Source organism: Geotrypetes seraphini, chromosome 4, assembly GCF_902459505.1.
Source record: "Geotrypetes seraphini chromosome 4, aGeoSer1.1, whole genome shotgun sequence".
NCBI lineage: Eukaryota > Metazoa > Chordata > Amphibia > Gymnophiona > Dermophiidae > Geotrypetes > Geotrypetes seraphini.
Genome location: NC_047087.1, coordinates 236,395,332 through 236,414,821, shown reverse-complemented (window position 1 = coordinate 236,414,821; position 19,490 = coordinate 236,395,332). Strand labels below are relative to the sequence as shown.

The window sequence follows — 19,490 nt, the reverse complement described above, 5'->3', positions numbered from 1 at the left end:
GGCAGGGAAGGAGGGGGGCTGGGTACAGACACTATCAGAGCAGGGGAGGGAGCGAGTGTGTGTGTGTGGGGGGGCTGGTTGCAGAGCCTGACAAGGCAGGGTATTGCACTTGAATATTAATACCCTCTCCCCCTTGGTTTATTTTTGAGTCAACTTTTTTTCTTCCTTTTTGGAGGGAAAAAATTTACCTCAGTTTATATTCACGTTGGTTTATATTCGAGTATACAATACCTGCAGGAATGCACATCTATTTTCTGGCACATACAGTGGAAGCACTCATTTTTTAAATATAATGTACACGTTGAAAACTGAACAGAACAAACCCATCAACTTCCACCACGTGGAAGTGTCGGCACTCAGACAGAAGTGGCAGTTTCATAGCTTCCATGTGTAAGTGGCACCACTTCCACATGTAGCTGTCTCATTTTACAAAACTATAAATGCTATGTGCCCCCAATTAAATAGTGAGGCTGCAATTTTTAAACTTAGTTTCAATTTGGAGGTGGAAATAAACCAGAAGGAATTAAGGAGAATGACTCCCTGAATCCCTGACCAAAATTAATACTTTTATTAAAACAATGACAGTCATTGAGTTGGCATAAAACCTAACATGGACATGTTTCACCATACACATACATTCCTTTTATAAAATGGGGAATAGACATGTACTAAGCGATATTCAAAATGATTTAACCGGCTGCTGACCAGTTAAATTGCTTGTTCAGGACTACTGTATATACTCGAATATAAGTCGATCTGAATCTAAATCGAGACCCCCCAAAAGAAGGAAAAATGGTTGACTTGAATATAAGTTGAGCGGCTTAATATTCAAGTGTCCTGCCCGGATCTGCACCCAGCGCCCCCTCCTTCCACTGTCAGGATCTGCGCCCAGCCCCACCCCTCCCTCCCCTGTCAGGCTCTGCACCTAGCCTCCTTCCTTCCATCCTTCCCTCCCTCTTTCTCTCTCTGCACCCTGCCCTGTCTGTTGTACCTCCTCTGCTGATCCCTGGTGGTCCAGAGGTTCAGCGGGCAGGAACGATCTTTCCGTGCTCCTGCCCCACTGCTAACCCGGTCGGTCACTCGAGGGCTTCCAAAACATAGACAAACTGCTGGGTTTTGGAAATCCCTCCGGGCACCCAGACAGTCCTCTAAAAATAAGACATGTTCGGGGTTTTCTGGACATCAACTGTACCACAGAGGTCTCTGGGGACTGCCTTTGGCCACTGGACCTTGCATTGAAGAGCACTGGGCTTGCATTATTAGCTGGCTCCACTTAAACTGGATAGTAACTTTGTATCATTCTGTAACTATGTCTTACCCTAAATGTCACGTACCCTCCTGGAAATGTCCAGCTTCTTCTTATGTAATCCGCTTTGAACCGCAAGGTACAAGCGGAATAGAAATCACTAATGTAATGTAATGTAATGTAATGTAATGTAATAGTGTCAAATATCTAGAAATAATGCTGGTGGCGTTCAGCAAAGCACTCACTGCCACCGGCTAAATATCTACCCTGTAGATTTTAGTCCTATCCAAAGCATGCCCCCTTGAATTTTCTGCATGGTGTAGATCTCCACATGTAAATGGCAGCTTTCTGAATTTGATATTTACATCTATACGTGATAATACATATATAAATGCCATTCTTTACACATGAATATGTCTCTGTAATAAGAGCTTATGATGGATAAAGCTGTCAACACTTACTGAATGACACTGAAACTGTGGACAAAGAACTTTATCCTCAGGAAGAGGGTAAAGTTGACAATAGAGGATTTCTTCCTAGTCTGATTAATCCACCCTTCTGGTGCCACTTTAGACAACACGGTTTCATCATCCAAGAAGAAAAATTCTTTACCTAATGTGAGCACACAATCTATTATTTAGAATGAAAACATAATTGCATGGATGTCAAATAAGAATGAATACATTTTTAACAAAAGTTATTGAACAGACGCCACTGGTGAAATTACTAGTTATGGTTTTTCTTATGTAGTGTCTGGAGCTTTGCTTCATGTGCTTTAAAAATATTTAGAAAATTCAATGCTGCACATATTAGATATGTTCAGTGTTATTTATGCAATGGGATCACTTTTCTTAAAAAAAAAAAAAAAAAAAAAAAAAAAGAGAGAGAAAGAGGTTAACAAGGATAGAGGTCAGTTTTTATCCATCTTTGGAGCCTTCTTTGTAAAGGGCCCATTTATCAAGCTGAGCTAGAGGTTCTTAGCGTGAACTAGCGCGGTAAATACAACAATACTCACAGAATTCCTATGAACCCCAGAAGGAGTTCAATGCAATTTACATTTTACCAATGACCTTAAAGTTCCTTCCAGCCCTATCCCTCTGAGTCTATGGCAATAAAAATGTGTATGGGGAAGTGTAAAACATTGTTTACTCATTCTTTACAAAGGACTTTAATGGAGAATCAAATATTTGGATTCTGGACGATCATAAACAGAAGTACATGGACTCAATATTTAAACTGTGTTCTATTCAGGGTAATGGAAGATTAGGTTTTTACCTGGATAATCTTTTTTCTGGGAATACACATAAGAGTTTGTACTCTAGGTAAATATCCTCTGATTGTGAACTGTTGCAGAAGGATGTCAATCACATCTTTCAGCTCCTCCTCAAAGGCTTTTTAGCTCAGAGGAGAGTAGAAATGACTACCTCTGAATACCCTCTACATATTAAGGCAGAGTGCACAATATAAACACAATAAATCCAATCGGAGTATTAAATTATAATACTAAATTCTCTAAAAAATGATTTCAAATATTCTACAAAAAGAGAATTTATCATTTATAATTTCTCCTAATGTAAACCGCGTTGAGCTCTACGAACGTGGAGATGATGCGGTATACAAACCTAAGGATTAGATTAGATTAGATTAATATTGCTCAGTGATAGCCAATAAGAACTCAAAAGCATGAGGACACGGCTTATATACACCAGTTCAGGCTTATATACATCATAGCACTTCTCCCTTCCTGCCATAAAACAGCTAAAACTCAAAGAGTAGCTAAAGTTCAAAAAAATTATTATAGCATTCAGTAAACATCAAATAAGGGGGGTACTTATCTCAACTGAAACTGTGTAGAGTCTCGGGCCTAAGCTGCTGCTAATCCAAAGTGCTCAGTTCAAAAAAGTGCTTTGTGCTTAAAGTGCAAAAAAGAAAACAGAAGAAAAAAACCCAAAAATATAAAATCCACAAAGTGTCCAAGTCTCATCCAAATACATTCCAAATCGTAAAAGTTCATCTACAATGTCCTGCTTATCTTCCAAAGCTTCCTCCTTCCTCCTTCAGCACAATACGTGTTTCCCCTTTTGTTTGGCTTTCTGAAGAGGAAGATCTGATTCACACTTTCATGCTGAAACAGCTTCAAAATGGAAGAGAGATTCCACTCCGGGCTTCAATGCGGCATGTCTACTTGCAAACACTCTTCATTCAATAGCCATGTCATAAGACCTAAGCAATCTGGGTTCTCCATGTGGATTGGACCCTGACTGAGTAGCACCATATGAGCAGGTAGCTTCATGCATCTGTCCCATTGGAGACATACTAGATTTGCATACCTTGGCCATTGAGGCCAATCTGCAGTTAGTAGGATCACAAGTCCTGGGTGGGTCATGACGGGAACACATAAAGCAACCTGCCTTCTGAGCAGGGCTGAACAAACACGTCCAACCCTGCGCTTCCTGGTTCATCTCTAGAAGCAAATTGCTTTCATGTTCTTGGCTGAAGCCATCAAATCCATTGCTGGAGATCGAATGTTCTTCAAGACAGTAACCATTCTCCCAGGTCTAACGTGTGCCTGCTGAGAAAGTCTTCTTGCACATTTTCTACTCCAGCTAAATGGGCTGAACCCACCTGAACAGCATCTGAGTCTCCAGACATAATGGGGCACTCTTGGTGCCTCCTTATCTATTCACATATGCTACTGCAGTGGTATTGTTTGAGAACACTCTGACTGCTGCCTTGTCTTCCTGACCAGATGGGAATACCTAGGAGACTAGGAATTCACCAGTGCCACCAGTGCAATTAATGACCAGACCGTCTCCATGTGGAAGCACGGTACTTTCAGTGCCGCTTTCACAGATTTCATGTCCAGAATCAGTCTCCAGTCTTCAGTAACTTTCTTGGGCTCTATGAAATATATGGAGTATCCACCAGAGCCTGATTCTTCATAATGAATTAGGTCTATGGCTTGAATGTCTAGTAGTTTTGCACCGTAGCTCGGACCCTGGCCTCCTTTTCTGGCAGGAGAATCCACTAAAAGATCTGGGGGAGGTCAATAGAACTGGATCTTCTGACCTTCCTGAATAAAGTGTAGAACCCAGTGGTCTGAGGAAATTTGCTCCCATGTCCTCCAGAATGCTGACAGTCTCTTGCCAATGTGCAGGAGGGCAGCTGCTGCCTTGGCATCATTGTGTCATTTTAGAGGCCGGGGTGAAGCAAGACCCTGAGGATTGCTGGTGTCTGGAGCTACCAAATCTCTGTCTGGATCCCTGATAAGATCTCTGAGCTGAAGCACCTGTGGAATACTGGTGGGAACATCATGAGGAATGAAAATTGCCTCTACCTCCCCTAGCAGAGCAGCAAGGTCTGCTATCTGGCAGAGGCTTAGGATGGAAATCCATCACACTGTAGAAAACAAACAATGAAGGTGACCAATCGATGTTCAATTTCCTTTATTGTTTGAAGTGACGTTTGGATCCATCACACTGGCCATGAGGTCATGTAATCCCTTTCCAAATAGCAACTGCCCTTTACAAGTGAAAAGTCACGGAGTCAGTTATAATAGAGACCATCACAGCAAGTTGCAATGTGTTAGTACTTCAAATATGTACCCGGAGCAGTAAAAGAGCAACAGCAGTGCCATCCTGCATTTAGATAAATTATCTGTCTTTTCCTTCTATGTTATTATTAGCATGTGGCAGAGACAGTGAACTTGCTGTGATAGTCTCTATGATAACTATCTCCGTGACTTTTCACTTGAGTTTGGTTATGGGTCTGAGCATTCACTTAGAAATCTAGAGCTGGGGTGCCCACACTTTTTGGGCTTGCGAGCTACTTTTAAAATGACCAAGTCAAAATGATCTACCAACAATAAAATTTTAAAAAAACACAAAGCACACTGTACGCTGAGAAAATGTTAATTATCATTCCTATTCTGGTTTTTTTTCAAAGAGATCAAGGATTCTATGCACTGTCACCTCAGTAACAACCATACAAAACTAGACAAATATACCCCCCTCCCTTTTTACTAAACCACAATAGCAGTTTTTAGCGCAGGGAGCTGCGCTAAATGCCCCGCGCTTCTCTCGACAATCATCGGCTCCCTGCGCTAAAAACCGCTATTGTGGTTTAGTAAAAGGGGGGCCATAGTGCAAAATATAGACAGCAGATATAAATTCAGACACATTTTGATCACTAAATTGAAAATAAAATCATTTTTCCTACCTTGTTTTAGTGATTTCATGAGTCTCTGGTTGTACTTTCTTCTGATTGTGCATCCAATCTTTCTTCCCTTCTTTCAGCCTTTATGCTTCCTGTCCTCCAGATCTCATTCCCTCCCCCAACTTTTTCTTCCTCTCTCCCTGCCCTTTCTTTCTCCCTGCCTCCCTTTCTTTTTTTTCTCTCTTCATGCCCCCTTTCTTTTTTTCTGTTTCCCTTCTGTCTCCCTGCCTGCCCCCTTTCTTTTTTTCTCCCTACCCTCCACGAAGCCACTGCTACCACCATCGGGGAACAGGCCCCCAAGCCGCTGCTGCCGCTGCCATCGGGTAACAGGCCCCAAAGCCGCCGCTGCCGCACCAAGCTCTCTCTGCTTCCCTGTGTCGGGCCGACCAGCATTCCTCTCCCCAACGTCAATTCTGCCGTCAGAGAGGAAGTTCCGCCCAGCCAGGCAGCGATTGGCTGGCCCGAACTTCCTCTCTGACGGCAGAATTGACGTCGGGGAGAGGAAGGCTGAACGGCCCGGTAGATCGCCAAGGCAAAGTGAGTCTGATTGACTCACTTTGCCCTGGCGATCTACCGGTTGATCGTGATTGACCTATTGGGCACCCCTAATCTAGAGTCACTGTGTGACCATAAAAATATTTGGTTGTTTATTTATGTGGAAACAAGATGATTATTTTTTGAATTGGTATATGGGATATACATCTTGGTCATAAGAACATAAGACTTGCCACTGCTGGGTCAGACCAGTGGTCCATCGTGCCCAGCAATCTGCTCACGCGGCAGCCCTTAGGTCAAAGACCAGTGTCCTAACTGAGACTAGCCTTACCTGCATACTTTCTGGTTCAGCAGGAACTTCTTTATCTTGAATCCCTGGAGGGTGTTTTCCCCTATAAAAGCCTCCACACATAAGGATGGGGTTTGGACTGTTCCATTACAATTGTTTGCTCTAACATCATTCATTAAAACCTCATTTTTTTGTTTCTAGGTTTTAATCACCTTTTCTCAGAGATAGTCACATATATCAAGGCAATGCAATTTCATTACATAGGATTATAGCATTATGTAATCTTAAAAATATGATGCACTTATTACAAAGTATGCTAACCTTTCATATATGCCAGGGCAAAATAGAAATGTTCTTCAAGATTTGCATGTTCAATGGTTATATCAAACACATCTTTGACCTGAGACTTGAAGTCACACTTCACTTCTAAACACTGCCCATTTGGAATAATTACGTAGAGGCTCCTTTGAGATAAATATGACTTTCCTTTCTTGGTCTGAAAGCAAAGAAGAGTTTTCCATGAGTGTAATGGGCATCTAGATAGTTGTAATTAGTTCTGAATAAGTCACATCACATTGCCAATAACATTCCTGACTTCTCCGAAATTTGCAATAATTCCAGCTGTGTTCCAACTCACTGAAAATGATTATCTAGATGTATAAAGTTATGTGCTTAATGGGGGTAGTTCTATGTGGAGGAAGCCAAGATATAGACACCAAGAAATGGTCAAAATATGGCATACCCGTGCACATTCCAATATTCTGGTTATGTTCTATTCCATAAAATGGCACCTAAAAGTGATGGCGCATAGGGCTCCTTTTATGAAGGTGCACTAGGGTTTTTAGCGCACGCACAAAATTAACGCATGCTATAGCGTGCGGTAGCTGAAAATCTACCGCCTCCTAAAAAAGAGGTGGTAGTGGCTAGCGCGCTTGGGAATTTAACGTGCGCTAATGCGTGCATTAGGGCCCTGGCGCACCTTTGTAAAAGGAGCCCATAGTTTGGAATCGAGTGTACACATGGGTGAGGTCTGGATGGAGCTTGGGTGGGTACACAGTTATACATAAATTAAAAATAACTATAAATTATACATGTGATTTAGCAACTAGGCATGAGCATTTACAGTGGTTATGGCTGAATTATAAGTGCATATTTGCCCTACACTAGTATTCATTTTTTAAAAAAATTCTTTACTTAATTTTAATACAATAATCTCAGTGAAATGCACAATTAACATTAAATATAATTCATAAATTTAGTAACTAACAAGAGTACTACATCTTATTAATATTACAATTAAAATAATCCCATCCCCTATCCCCTATCTCACCCCTTCCCCCAGGAGACCTGGTTCCAAAACCTTAGGGGTAGGAAAATTCTTCATAGGGCTTCTTTTTCCAGCTCATTATAAGTCTCCCATATGTCATTAAAATTTGCCAATTGATTAGTTAAAAGGGCTGAAAGTCTATATTTTTCACAAACTATTCCTAAACGTTCCCTCATATCCCTCAGAGTGGGTACATTTAACATATGCCATTGCTGAGTTAATGTCAATCTAGCAGCTATAAATGCCAGGTCCAAAAGTTACCCTACACTAGTATTCCATAAAGAAAAACAGGCACCTATTTTCCTTTATAGAATAGGCTCCAGATAGGTGCGTTCTTGGCACCTTAATATTGGTTCCTTTTTCTAGACTATCCTCTATATATTCCAGTTTACTTCTGTATGACACCCTAGCCTAGATTGCTCTGTATATGGCACCGCACAGTATAAAATCCCAAATTTTTGCATTGCTTCAGCAAAACTTTATTAAAGGTTTTTAAATTTAAAGCATGAATAATTACCACAATAGATCCAGGCAATTCTAAAATCACTGCTGGTTCCAAAGACATCACAATGAACTCAGGCCTTGAATACTAAATGAAACAAATAAGAAAATTATTTTAAAATGCATTGATGCCTTACAATGCCAAAAAAATATATATATATTACTTTATACAAAGATCTACCAAAATGTACAAAGGTGTATTACAAGGATAAAAGTGTCAATTTATTTGGGGGAAAGGATAGAAACTATACAAATGTATGAAAAGAACTTATCAGGTGATGGAGAACTTCAGATAGAGTGATGACTATAGCTAGAAATGGGGTCAGCATTTAGGATTAGAAAAGAAGAAATGTGAGCCCATTGTGGCTAAAGGGCTCTTATAGGCAAAGTGACATTTAACAGAGCATAGTGCACTGATAGCAGAGAAACTTCTAGAATTGCTTGCTTGCTTTTTAAAAAAATTCAAAGATTAGGGGACACGCCATAAAATTACTAAGTAGAATAATTAAGATCTAGACTCGACACCACTTCACAGAATTGCCACCATAATGTTCAATTATGCATTTTTATAGAACTGTCGAGGGGTGATCATGACTTTAGAGTTTACTTATAATCTCTGAAGGGTAGCTAAAGGGCTAAGGACCTGAAAATTAATTGAGAGGGAAGGTTAATGGTTCACCTAGGAAACCCAATTCTTTTGCACCAGCTCTGGTTTTTAGCAAAGTAATTCTTTGGTTACCTCTTCTCTTTGATATAATAAACATCTTGTAGATATGATTGACGATGACAGATCTGTTGAGTTACCAGCTGTAGTCGTGGTGATGTCTGATCCTTTGCTTATCAGATTTGTATCTTTGCTATTCAGAACTCCAATGTAGGTTTCATTGACAACGCTAGCAGCACTTTAACCCAAGTATGACAAACAAATAAATATTTCAGATATTGTAATAAAAGCAAGAACATATTATAAATTTCTACCATTACAATAACTAAACTTTTAGGCATATTTTAGGCATTGATGGGAGTCATTTCTTATCGTTGTTTATCTATCAATCCATCCACATACAAGCATCAGCGGCCCTCTCTATTGTAGCTGCAGCCAGTAGAGCCCAACCTGCTTACTGTTATAAAAGTTCTGGGGAGCGGGGCAATTAATAGCTCCCATTCCACTGGCATCCAAAGACAAAGTCCAGGAAGCAGCACCCATTGCGGTAAATAAAAACAAAAATGAAGTTATTTTTATTATTATTCACAAAAGCATTCTCAAAGTTCAAGGGTCAGCTTAATGTACTATGCTGGTCTTAGACTGCAAAAAGAGCAATACAGTCAACTATCCCTGATGTTTCAAAAATGCTTGCAATGCCAGCTGGCAAATCCATGCTTTCCCCAGGATTCTATATATGGCGCATAGTTTTGCATGCCAAAATTTGGGCATGCTCCCAATGTGTGCAAAATTAATTGACTAACAACCAAGTAACATCAATAATTGGATGCTAACAACCAATTATTGTCATCATTAATTGGCATCCATTAAAATTTGCATGTGCACCTGGCTGCATGCTATGCTATAAGACAGTGTATCGCAAACTGTGTCGCAGCAAACCAGTGTGCCTCCTGAGATTTCAGGTGTGCTGTGACACACTGGTGAGGAGGAGAATCATCCATTCCAGTTGACTGCCTACAGGACGTGCCTCTCGCCGGGAGTGGCAAGTCCTGTAGGAAGTCAGCTGATGCAGATAACTCTCTTCCTGGCGGGCGTCTCTCCTCCTCTCCCCGCACCTCCTGGATCCCTCCACCAAAGCGGATCACAGCCAGATAGGCTTCCGCGCATGCATGGACGTCAATGCGATGACGTCACGCATGCACGTGACATCATTGTGCCGATATTCGGGCGCTTCTGGGTGCCTTCCGGCCGGGGCACTAGATTTAATGTGCCGCCAGACGAAAAGTTTGTGAGACACTGCTATAAGGCATGGTGCCTAACTCTAATAGTGTTTAAATCAGAAAGGGGTGTGGACATGAGAGGGGTAAGGGCATGTCAGGGACATTCTGCACATTCTTGCAAAATACTGTCTCAAAGTGCCAGCACATTTACACCAGGTTTCAGCCAGTGTAAGTCTGGCATCAAAAGTTAGGTGCAGGAATCAGCACTATGTATGATTCTATAAAGGGTGTGTGCCCTTTACAGAATTGTGGCTAGCACTGTTGTTTTTTCTGACACAAATTTTTGAGCACCATTTTTAGAATTCCTCCCTTTATCTTCAGTGAGGAGGGAGTATGCAAGGCATCAGAAGAGAGTTGGGAGGCAGGAAGGGAAAGGAAAGGAAAAAAACAAGCAAAGGATTGGGGGCTAAGGGAACGGGATTGGAGGCTGGCATAATAGCGCGCATGGAAGGGCTTTGGAAGTAGAAAGGAGGAAAGGTTTAGTGGGTGCAGGGATCAGGGAAACGGATCAGGAAAGGGAGATTGAAGTTGTGGAAAATATACCTAATTTGTGTTACTCTACAAGTGTTCACATCTCCAACTTGATACTAAACATAGGAAATATTAAATGTAAATAAGAAAACTGAAAGTTCATTGACATTTCTTCCCTATTCTCCTCTTTTCTTCACCTACTTTCTTCAGTAGCATAGTAAAGGGAGGCTGAGTGTGGTCTTGGTGGGGGTGCTGGCACCTCTCCTCCTCTGTCCCCCATACCTTTTTAACTCTTTGCCAACGTCAGCAGCATCTCCAACATGCTACTCATGCCGGCCTCGGCTCTCCCTCGAAAGTCATTTCCTGGTCGTGGGACCAGGAAGTGACATCAGCGTGAAAGCTGAGGCCAGCACAGGCAGCAGATTGGAGATGTTGCACGCACCGGCAAAGAGTTAAAGAAGTATGGGTGGAAAGGAAGGCATGTACACGGCAGAGAGGGGTGGGGGCGCCTCCTACCCTCACTACGTCACTGCCTTTCCCCATGAGCTATTGTTAGAAATGTTCTATTGAAGAACATATTCCCATTATTTGTAATGAGTGTGAAAGTTCATATATAAATTGAGCGCTTACATCAGAGGTTAGCCAGAGCTTCTTTTATTGAACGATGATGTGAATTGCAGGTTTTTTTGGGGGAGGGTTAAATGCATGACAAAACTGGTGATTCTTATACAAGAATGCATCCAAAACAACAGTATCCTGATGTGTTGCCTACTAGCATGTCGAGACGCTGTTGTTTTGGATGCACTTTTGCTTAAGATTCACCAGTTTTGGCACGCATTTTGTTTAAAAACCTATAAGTCACACCATCCTTCAGTAAAATAAGTTTTGGCTGACCTTAGATGTAGGTGCTGTGCACTGAAATATAGCACGTGTCAATAAAGACTAGTTTCCAGTTCATTGAGGCCCTTTGTGCTTTTTATGTTGGAATTTTGGGAGTATACTTTAACCCTCTCTGCTTTGCTTTTGTTTTCAAGTTTCAAGTTTATTAGATGACTTGATCAATCGCTTAATCAAATATTCTAAGCGATGTACACTTTAAAATTTACAATTATTAAATATAAAAACTAAAACAAACAATACAGTACATAGTAGTTTTCTTCAGTTCCCTGTGTTGTCATTTATAGGGTTTTTTTAGGGGGGGGAGGTGTTTCAGGGCAATAACATCAGTAAAATATACTATTACAGAAAACAAAAACAAAACTGTACTGTAATGTACAAGGTGCAGGATTTTAATAAAAATTCATAAAAACATATATAGCATACATAAAAATCTGGTTCTAGTATTCATGTGGACCGGACCCGACATGGTCTGTGTTTCAAAGAAACACTCCTTCCTCACGGCTCCCAGATGATGGTACGTGGAATATCAAAAAAAACAGATAGGATAAAAACAAAACAAAATTGAATGGAAAAGTCACAAAAAATCTCCTGTGTGAGCGCTGCAGTTTTGTTTTTCTTTTTTGCTTCGCATTTTTTTCCTGCAGTTTTTTTGTTGGGTTTTTTGTCTTGTCAAACATACTATAACTCCATATTATAGGAAATTACATTGGTTACCAGTTGAGGCTAGGATTATATTTAAATGTGTATGCTTATGTTACAAGACATTGGTAGGTCTTGTACCTGCTTATTTTCCCAGTCATTTTGGGGGGTGGGGAGGTTTCAATAAATTCTCAACTGGTACGGAGAAATTCTCTGTTTTCATTCCCAACGTTAAATGGCTGTATTTCTAAAAGATTCTTTGATAAAACTTTATCTTATCAGGCTGGTATCTGGAGCAAAATCATAAGTGATATGCTCCTGAATTCAATGGGGTCCTTTTACGAAGCTGCGTTAGCGGTTTAACGTGCATAATAGTGCGTGCTAATTTGCCGGCCGCACTAGCCGCTACCGCCTCCTCTTGAGCAGGCGGTAGTTTTTTGGCTAGCGCGGGGGTTAGCGCGTGCTAAAAATTTGCATGCGATAAAGACGCTAACGCGGCTTCGTAAAAGGAGCCCAATGTCTTATCAAACATTTAGAAAATCTCTGAAGACTTACTTATTTGACAAATTTGTTTAAGAATTATCAGTTATGTATTGAAGATGTTTTGTATGTTTTTCTCTGCGTTTGGCAGGTTCACTTAATGTAAACCACTCTGAACTCTTAAAGTATTGCGGGATATAAATAAAATATTATTATTATTTATTCAAAAAGTATACCCTATTGACAGTGATGTGCCCCACAGTGCAACAGTGCATATTACTCTGCATCTATTGACAAATGGTGCACACTATTGAATTATAGGGCATGCTACTGATTAACACATGAAAAAAAGCAAAATTTAAGAGTTTTACTCTCATTTTAGATTAAAAATGATAGGAAACGTTGTTCCTATGTCATTCCATGCACATCCTAAAAAAGAACATTGCTTTCTTATTATGCTGATGAAATAGGAATTTGCTCATGGCATGTGCCTCCAACGCTTATCTCCTAGAGACTTTACAAAATGCCTTTGTAAGATCAATGAAGAAATTTTCTATCTGGCAACGCAAAAGCAAAGCTACTTACTGTAGCAGGTGTTCTCTGAGAACAGCAAGCATATAGTCTCAAATGTGGCCAACGTCATCAATTGAACCAAGTACAGACCCTATCAAGTGCACTGTCACTTTAAATCTTTAGGCAGTGCCCATACCCCACGCGTGCTGATGCCTTCACGCCTGACATCAGCTCACTGGACCATCAGTGCAGGGGACCTAGCATGTCTAAAACCAGCCTTGATTTTGAATATGTGACCCCTCCTTCTAGTACAAAATCTTTATTTGGAAACCTTTGGCTCTACAATTGGGTCTCACACAACCAGAGTCACTGTTATTTTCCTTGTTGGTTGCATTGGTCATTAAGCTTATTAGGATGCATTGGAAAGATAATTGTATTTTAGACCTAATATGCATGAATAAGAGTTAGCAATGGCAGAAAGCATAACTGAGTACAAAAATGTAACCCGGTTTGGGCTGCATTTATGAAGTTCATGGCATAATCTTTTGTCCAGTGTCTTCAGTGTGATGATATGTCCGTGTACAATCAATGTTTTCTGGTTATCATAATTGTTTACTCTTCCTTACATTGTTTCTGAATGAAAATGTTGGAACTAATGATAATATGGCCCCTACAACATTCTTTGCAGAACTTCTCAATGTAATATAATTACTAGGCTGCTAGAAGAGAGTGTCAGCCATTACCTTTTATAGAACTGCTTATAGTTGTTATTTGCTGAGCCTTTGCAATTTGGTTCCCATGCTGTCTGTGGCTTGGAACTTCTTCCTAAAGGTAATGCAGTATATATTATAATCTGCTCATATTACAGTGGCTTCAAGCAGGGGCAGACTAATGAGGATCCAGTCCCCAGGCAATAAGGGTCATGGGCCCCTAACCACCTATCGAAAGTGATTAAACTAGATGGAGACTAGGGAAAAGTGGGCCCCTTACTGCTCTGCCCCCCTTCCCCCAAGCACTGCTCTATTGCTCCAATGGTCAATCTCTCCCTGGCTTCAATATTATAACACATATGCAAGAGATTAGAAAAGAGATTTCTTTATGCTTACTCATGCAAATAAAAGATAATAGCACAGACTACACAAGACATTGTTATCTTATGTGATGTTTATTTATCACCTTTCCCAAAAAGAATTTTTACCCGAAGTGGTTTACAACTATTAAAAAAAAATTACACTCGTACTTGCAGACTTTACACACTAACTCTTACATCTGCTTCCATGCAGGCATAAATGCCCATAATTTCAATCTAGATGTAATTTTTGCCCGTTTACCCCTTGTACAGTATTTTATGATACCTGCAGACAAATTTCAGAAAGGACGTATAGAGAGGAAGTCAAACATCCAAGTCAAGACATGTGGAATTCCCTTACTATTTCATAAGTGGCTATGCCAAATGTAAATTACTTTTATTTCATAAAATAGGAACATGGCTGTCGTTCAAGGCAGCCCTTCCATGTCTTGAGGGAACAGTGATTTTAGAAAGAATGTACTCTCCCACACACAGTGGTGTAACTAGCATATGTGACACCCGGGGCCAATCATTTTTTAACACCTCCCCCTTCCTATCTATACAAAAAAATTGTAAAAGGAGTCCTTAACTTTTTTTGAAAATATGTGTTAATAATTGAATTGTACATTTCCCCATTTTTATTTTATTTTATGTAATTCCTAGCTTCTTTTAATTGTTAACTGTTTAGATGTGTGAGGTGGAAGCTGTAATATTATGTTACAGGTCCTCCAGGAGAAAGCAAAATACCTACTGTACCAGAATGCAACTTGCACTGTTATTACTGAGAAAGATGTGATGTTAATCCAAATCCAGTGAAAAAAGCAAAGAGTGGAACCAAGTCCTAGACTTGCAGGAGTAAAAAATCAATGTTTATTGGTGTAGATTAAAATGCAATACAATATCATAAAAGTCATACTATAAAACTCTGGCCGATGCCAACAGTTTACAAAATGTAAAAATAATGCTGTATATAAAATCAACAGACCCTACACGGTCCGTGTTTCAGCAACGGGGTTGCCTTCCTCAGGGCTCCTTAGCACAGTGGGCTGGAAGTTAAGCAACCAATTGCATCGTGGAAAGCACTGTTATATAAATCCTCTGACTGCACGATATCGGCATATTGTTAATTAATACAAAACATCAATCATGGCCAACAGAGCAATTTTACCATGCCTTTATAAAATGAACATATAATAGATCATAGTAACTTCTGCCTCTCTTTCTCCTCTACCCCTTCCATCCAGTGTCTGCCTTTGGTATGTCACTGTGTCCCCCCCCCCCCAGTACTCTGGTATCTATCTCCTCTGCTTTCCTTCCTTCTTTCCTTCCCATTCACCCCCCTGCCCCCCCCCCCCCATGTTCTGGCATCTCTTTCCCTTCCATCTTTCTCTGTCTCCCCTCTACCTGTGCTTTCTCTGTCTTCTTTTCCTCTGCTTCCCTTCCCTCCCTCCCCAGTGGTCTGGCATCTCTCTCTCCTCTCCCTTCCCTGGTCTTCTTCCCTCCCTTCCTCCCAATTTAGCGGATTTCTCCTTTACCCCTCCCTCCCCCCAAAATGGTGTGACATTTCTCCGCCCCTCCTCTTCCCCTCTCCCCAATAGACAAAGCAGATTTGATAGATTTGATAATAGGTTATTTGTTTTGGCAAGGAAGGATCAAACTTGCTAAGACAAAAGTGTTTTGACCAAACAAGCACATCTGGCCTTATAAAAATCAGTGAGGCAGAAAAAGTTGCTCAGATTTTAACAGCACTTGGACTACTCCCTTGTTTGTTTGTTTTTCTTTTTATTTGCATTTCAAGTACCTATACATTAAATTTAAAAATAAAAAAGGAAGATACATTTATATAACCTTAAGAACATAAGAATAGCCTTACTGGGTAAGACCAATGGTCCATCAAGCCCAGTAGCCCATTCTCACGGTGGCCAATCTAGTAAAGTCAGCTGTCTGCCAGTGAAGACCACTTTAGTGTTGCTATAACAGCATCATTTTAACATCTGTTCATGCTGAAGATTCAGAACACCTATTGTTGTTTTTGGACAATCTCACCACAGCAGTTTCATCAATGGCTATCAGCATATACCAATATCATAACACTTGCAACCATTTCAGTATGCCAGGCTTTGCTATCAAAGAATGGAAGCTAACTATATATTAATTTTTTATTTCATGTATTCTAAAATAGTTTTTTTGTGTGTGAGCTGTAGTCCAAAGGTTCCCAAAACATATGAAGAGTATTTTTATAATAGACCACAATAACCAGACCATTGTCATCAAACCTGCAGACAAAGGAGGCTCTGTATTGATTATGAACACACAAAAAAGACGGCAACGGGAACTTGTGGCAGGCATTTTTGATCGTGGCTCTCATGGGACAGGAGCGTAAGAAGATCGCTCCTTTCCCGCTTCATCACTAGACCATTAGGGCTTTAAAAATAAGGTCTACAGGGGTCAGGGTGGTGGGGTGGTTTAGAGTCAGCCAGGAGAGGATGCAGAAAGGCTCGCTTCTGTCCCGATTCAATGCTGAACCACCATGGCTTCAGGAAGGCCACAGAAGGTCTGCAACAGATCCGGAAGGGAGCAGAGGGGCAGCACAGACTAGAAGACTCAAATATAAACTGAGACCCCCCCATTTCTCAGTTTATTTTCAAGTATATATGGCAAGTCTCCTGCCCACACTTTATGGATAATCTTATAGGCTTTTCCACATGTAGTGCACAGAGGGTCTTTTATATAATAATATAACTGAATACATTCATAAAGATTGCACATATTTATATGCACTCTACTTACACATTCCTGGGGGTGGAGTTTGACCAGAGCAGGGATGTAACTGCAATGCATATGCAAAATTTTTAAAATTCTCGGGTGCATTATAGAGTGCATGTATATATTTCCACCTTATTAGGAGCAAGTATAGATTTGTGCATGGCCATTTGCATGCTATTAGGGTTAATTCTAAAAGTCAATTTTATACAAGCACATAAGCTTCTATATTGCCTTTATAAACTGAGCATATAATAGGTACATTTTTTTGATATTGCACATAGGCATCCAAGCCCTTTAAATAGAAAATCTTTACAGTACCATGCTGCAAAAGCAGTTGTGAGGATAATGCTGGGGGGCTGTGGTGTTGTCGCAAGAGTCTTTTCCTTATTATCTCACTTTTGTACTGTTGAACAGTGGTGCTATCTTCTGTGGTTGCTTGCGCCACCTGGAAGTCAATTACAGACTCCATTGGTCTACTGTGAGAGAACACACTATGGGTTAGATGCAATAAATGGCGCCCAAAGTTAGATGTGGGATGATCCATGCTAAGCTGGTATTCTAAAAAGGATGCCCTGCACAGAATGACCTTTATAGAATACTAGTGTAACATGCATTTTGGTTCTGATTCTATAAACAGTGCCTAACTCAGTAGACGCTGTTGAAAATGGCACTACTGTAGGCCATTCAAAGCTAGGCACCACTTGTAGAATCACGCCTAGTAGCACCTAAGTCGAGGTAGGTGCCACTGAGTGTCTATAACTTAGGTGCCAGTATATTAGGCCAGGTTTTCTTGGCCTAAAATACCGGCATCTAAAGTAGATGCCTACCGGTGCCTAACTCTATCCATGCCCAAACTCTGCTCATAGTCATGCATATATAGAGCCTACTGATGTAGGCACTTACCCAAAAATTAATTTTTAAGTCATTTTTAATTGGGTTTTAATGGTGCTGTTCAATTAACAGCACTGATTGAACCAATTTAAAAACTTAAGCTAAGCCTATACATTGGTAGGCATCCTGATATAGGCACCTAACGGTAGTCACTGTTTATAAAAACGGGGCCTTCTTGCCTAACTCTGGGCATGAACAATTATGCCTGTCAAAGATGTATAAATGCTGGCATCCAATTCTTGGCAGTTAGGTACACAAATGCAGGTATTCTATAATATTATGTCTAACTCAATCATGCCCCTCTCATGGCCACACCCCCTTTGGAATTACACACTGTGAAATTTAGGTGCACATGTTAGAGTCAGAAATTGTCTATAAATTGTCTAGACTTTACTTTAGTTTAATTTTTTAATCTTTCTCATTTTCCTGTTGTTGATATTTATAAATTTATATTGTTAATTTAACCATTCTATGTTTCCTTATAATATAACTATAATACTAATTTTCTTGGATCTTGAGGGGTTTGGGGTATTTTTTTGCCTTCAATGGTTTTTACTTTCCATGGGGGTACTTTCTTTTCCTCCCACTTATTATATATCTTCATAATATTAGTGATGTCTACTCTTGTTTGCTTAATTAGATTGTGAGCCCATTCGGGACAGAGAGAGTAGCTCAATGCCCATAATTTAGTATTGTAAACCGCATAATACCTATTTTCAAACGGTATGTCAAATGCAATAAATCCAATCCAAATTTCTTCCCCCACCTCTTCCTCAACACACACTCTCACTCTTGCTTTTTCATTTTACAGACCTCAGGAGTGTTTCCCGAGACCATCCTGACCAATTGCTGGATAATAACATTTGACAAAGGCGAGGAAGACTTCTTCTGATGTGCCTTACACTGCTCCAAAATGAGCTGTAGCTCAGGCCTCTTTTGTGCAAGCTCTTCACACATCATTACAAGAATGGAGTGCAAGTGACTGCTCAGCTGAACAGGCTGAAATTCAACACAAAAAGATCGGAAAATGACTCAGCAGTTGCATTACAGAACATTTACATTTCATGGCCAATTTTCTAACTGTCCTCATAACTGTAAAATCTATATGCTCTTTTTTTTCCCCTGTGGATTTGCACCAAAGTAGAAAATATGTACAGTATGGGGCTCATAATCAAAACTTTAAAACATCCATAAACTAGCCTAAGTCAACGCTTGGACGTCCTAATAGCAGGGACATCCAAACCAACTTTCTGGATGTGCAGCAGCACTTCTAAGCTGCTGTGCGTCCAGAGAGCAAAGGGGCGTGTTGGGAGGTGTGTTATGAGCGGGAATTGGGCAGACTTCAACATAGACGTAACCCACCATAATCAAAGCTTTCCTAGAGGGAACAGATGCTGGCAGTTAGACCTGTTTGAATTGTGTCTAAGTTCTACAAAGGTGCCCAAACTGACAAGAAAACCACTGGAGGATTTAAGGCATGATCCCCTCCCACCACCCAAAGAGCGAAAAAAACAAACAAACCCCTTAGACTTCCCATTAGCTGATCGTGGCAGAAGGAATCCTCCTCTGCTGAGCCAGTTTTGGGGATTCCTGGCAGCTCAACTGATGGGGATTCCATCTAGCAGGATCAGTTGACCTGCGGAGCCATACACCCCTCCCCCTGGCATCCCAATGATAACCCCCACATCCTCCCTAATATCCCGATATCCCCCTGATATCCCCCACTGAGCTGGCGGGGACGAGG

The 19,490-nt window shown here is 40.6% G+C and overlaps 1 protein-coding gene across 6 annotated transcripts in view; it reads right to left on the bottom strand.

The window, feature by feature from the left end:
• Positions 1-19,490, bottom strand: part of FRMPD2 (FERM and PDZ domain containing 2) — a 204,348-nt gene that overhangs the window by 158,198 nt on the left and 26,660 nt on the right. For 5 of the 6 annotated variants that reach the window (XM_033942808.1, XM_033942809.1, XM_033942810.1 and 2 more), the window contains 7 exons: positions 18,560-18,745; positions 17,174-17,300; positions 13,764-13,845; positions 8,813-8,975; positions 8,090-8,161; positions 6,567-6,741; positions 1,708-1,858 (listed from right to left, as the gene is read on the bottom strand). In XM_033942808.1, the coding sequence (XP_033798699.1) occupies positions 1,708-1,858; positions 6,567-6,741; positions 8,090-8,161; positions 8,813-8,975; positions 13,764-13,845; positions 17,174-17,300; positions 18,560-18,745 (956 nt within the window). Of the gene's footprint in view, positions 1-1,707; positions 1,859-6,566; positions 6,742-8,089; positions 8,162-8,812; positions 8,976-13,763; positions 13,846-17,173; positions 17,301-18,559; positions 18,746-19,490 lie in introns of those variants that run through there. The other variant, XM_033942813.1, reaches the window with a different exon arrangement.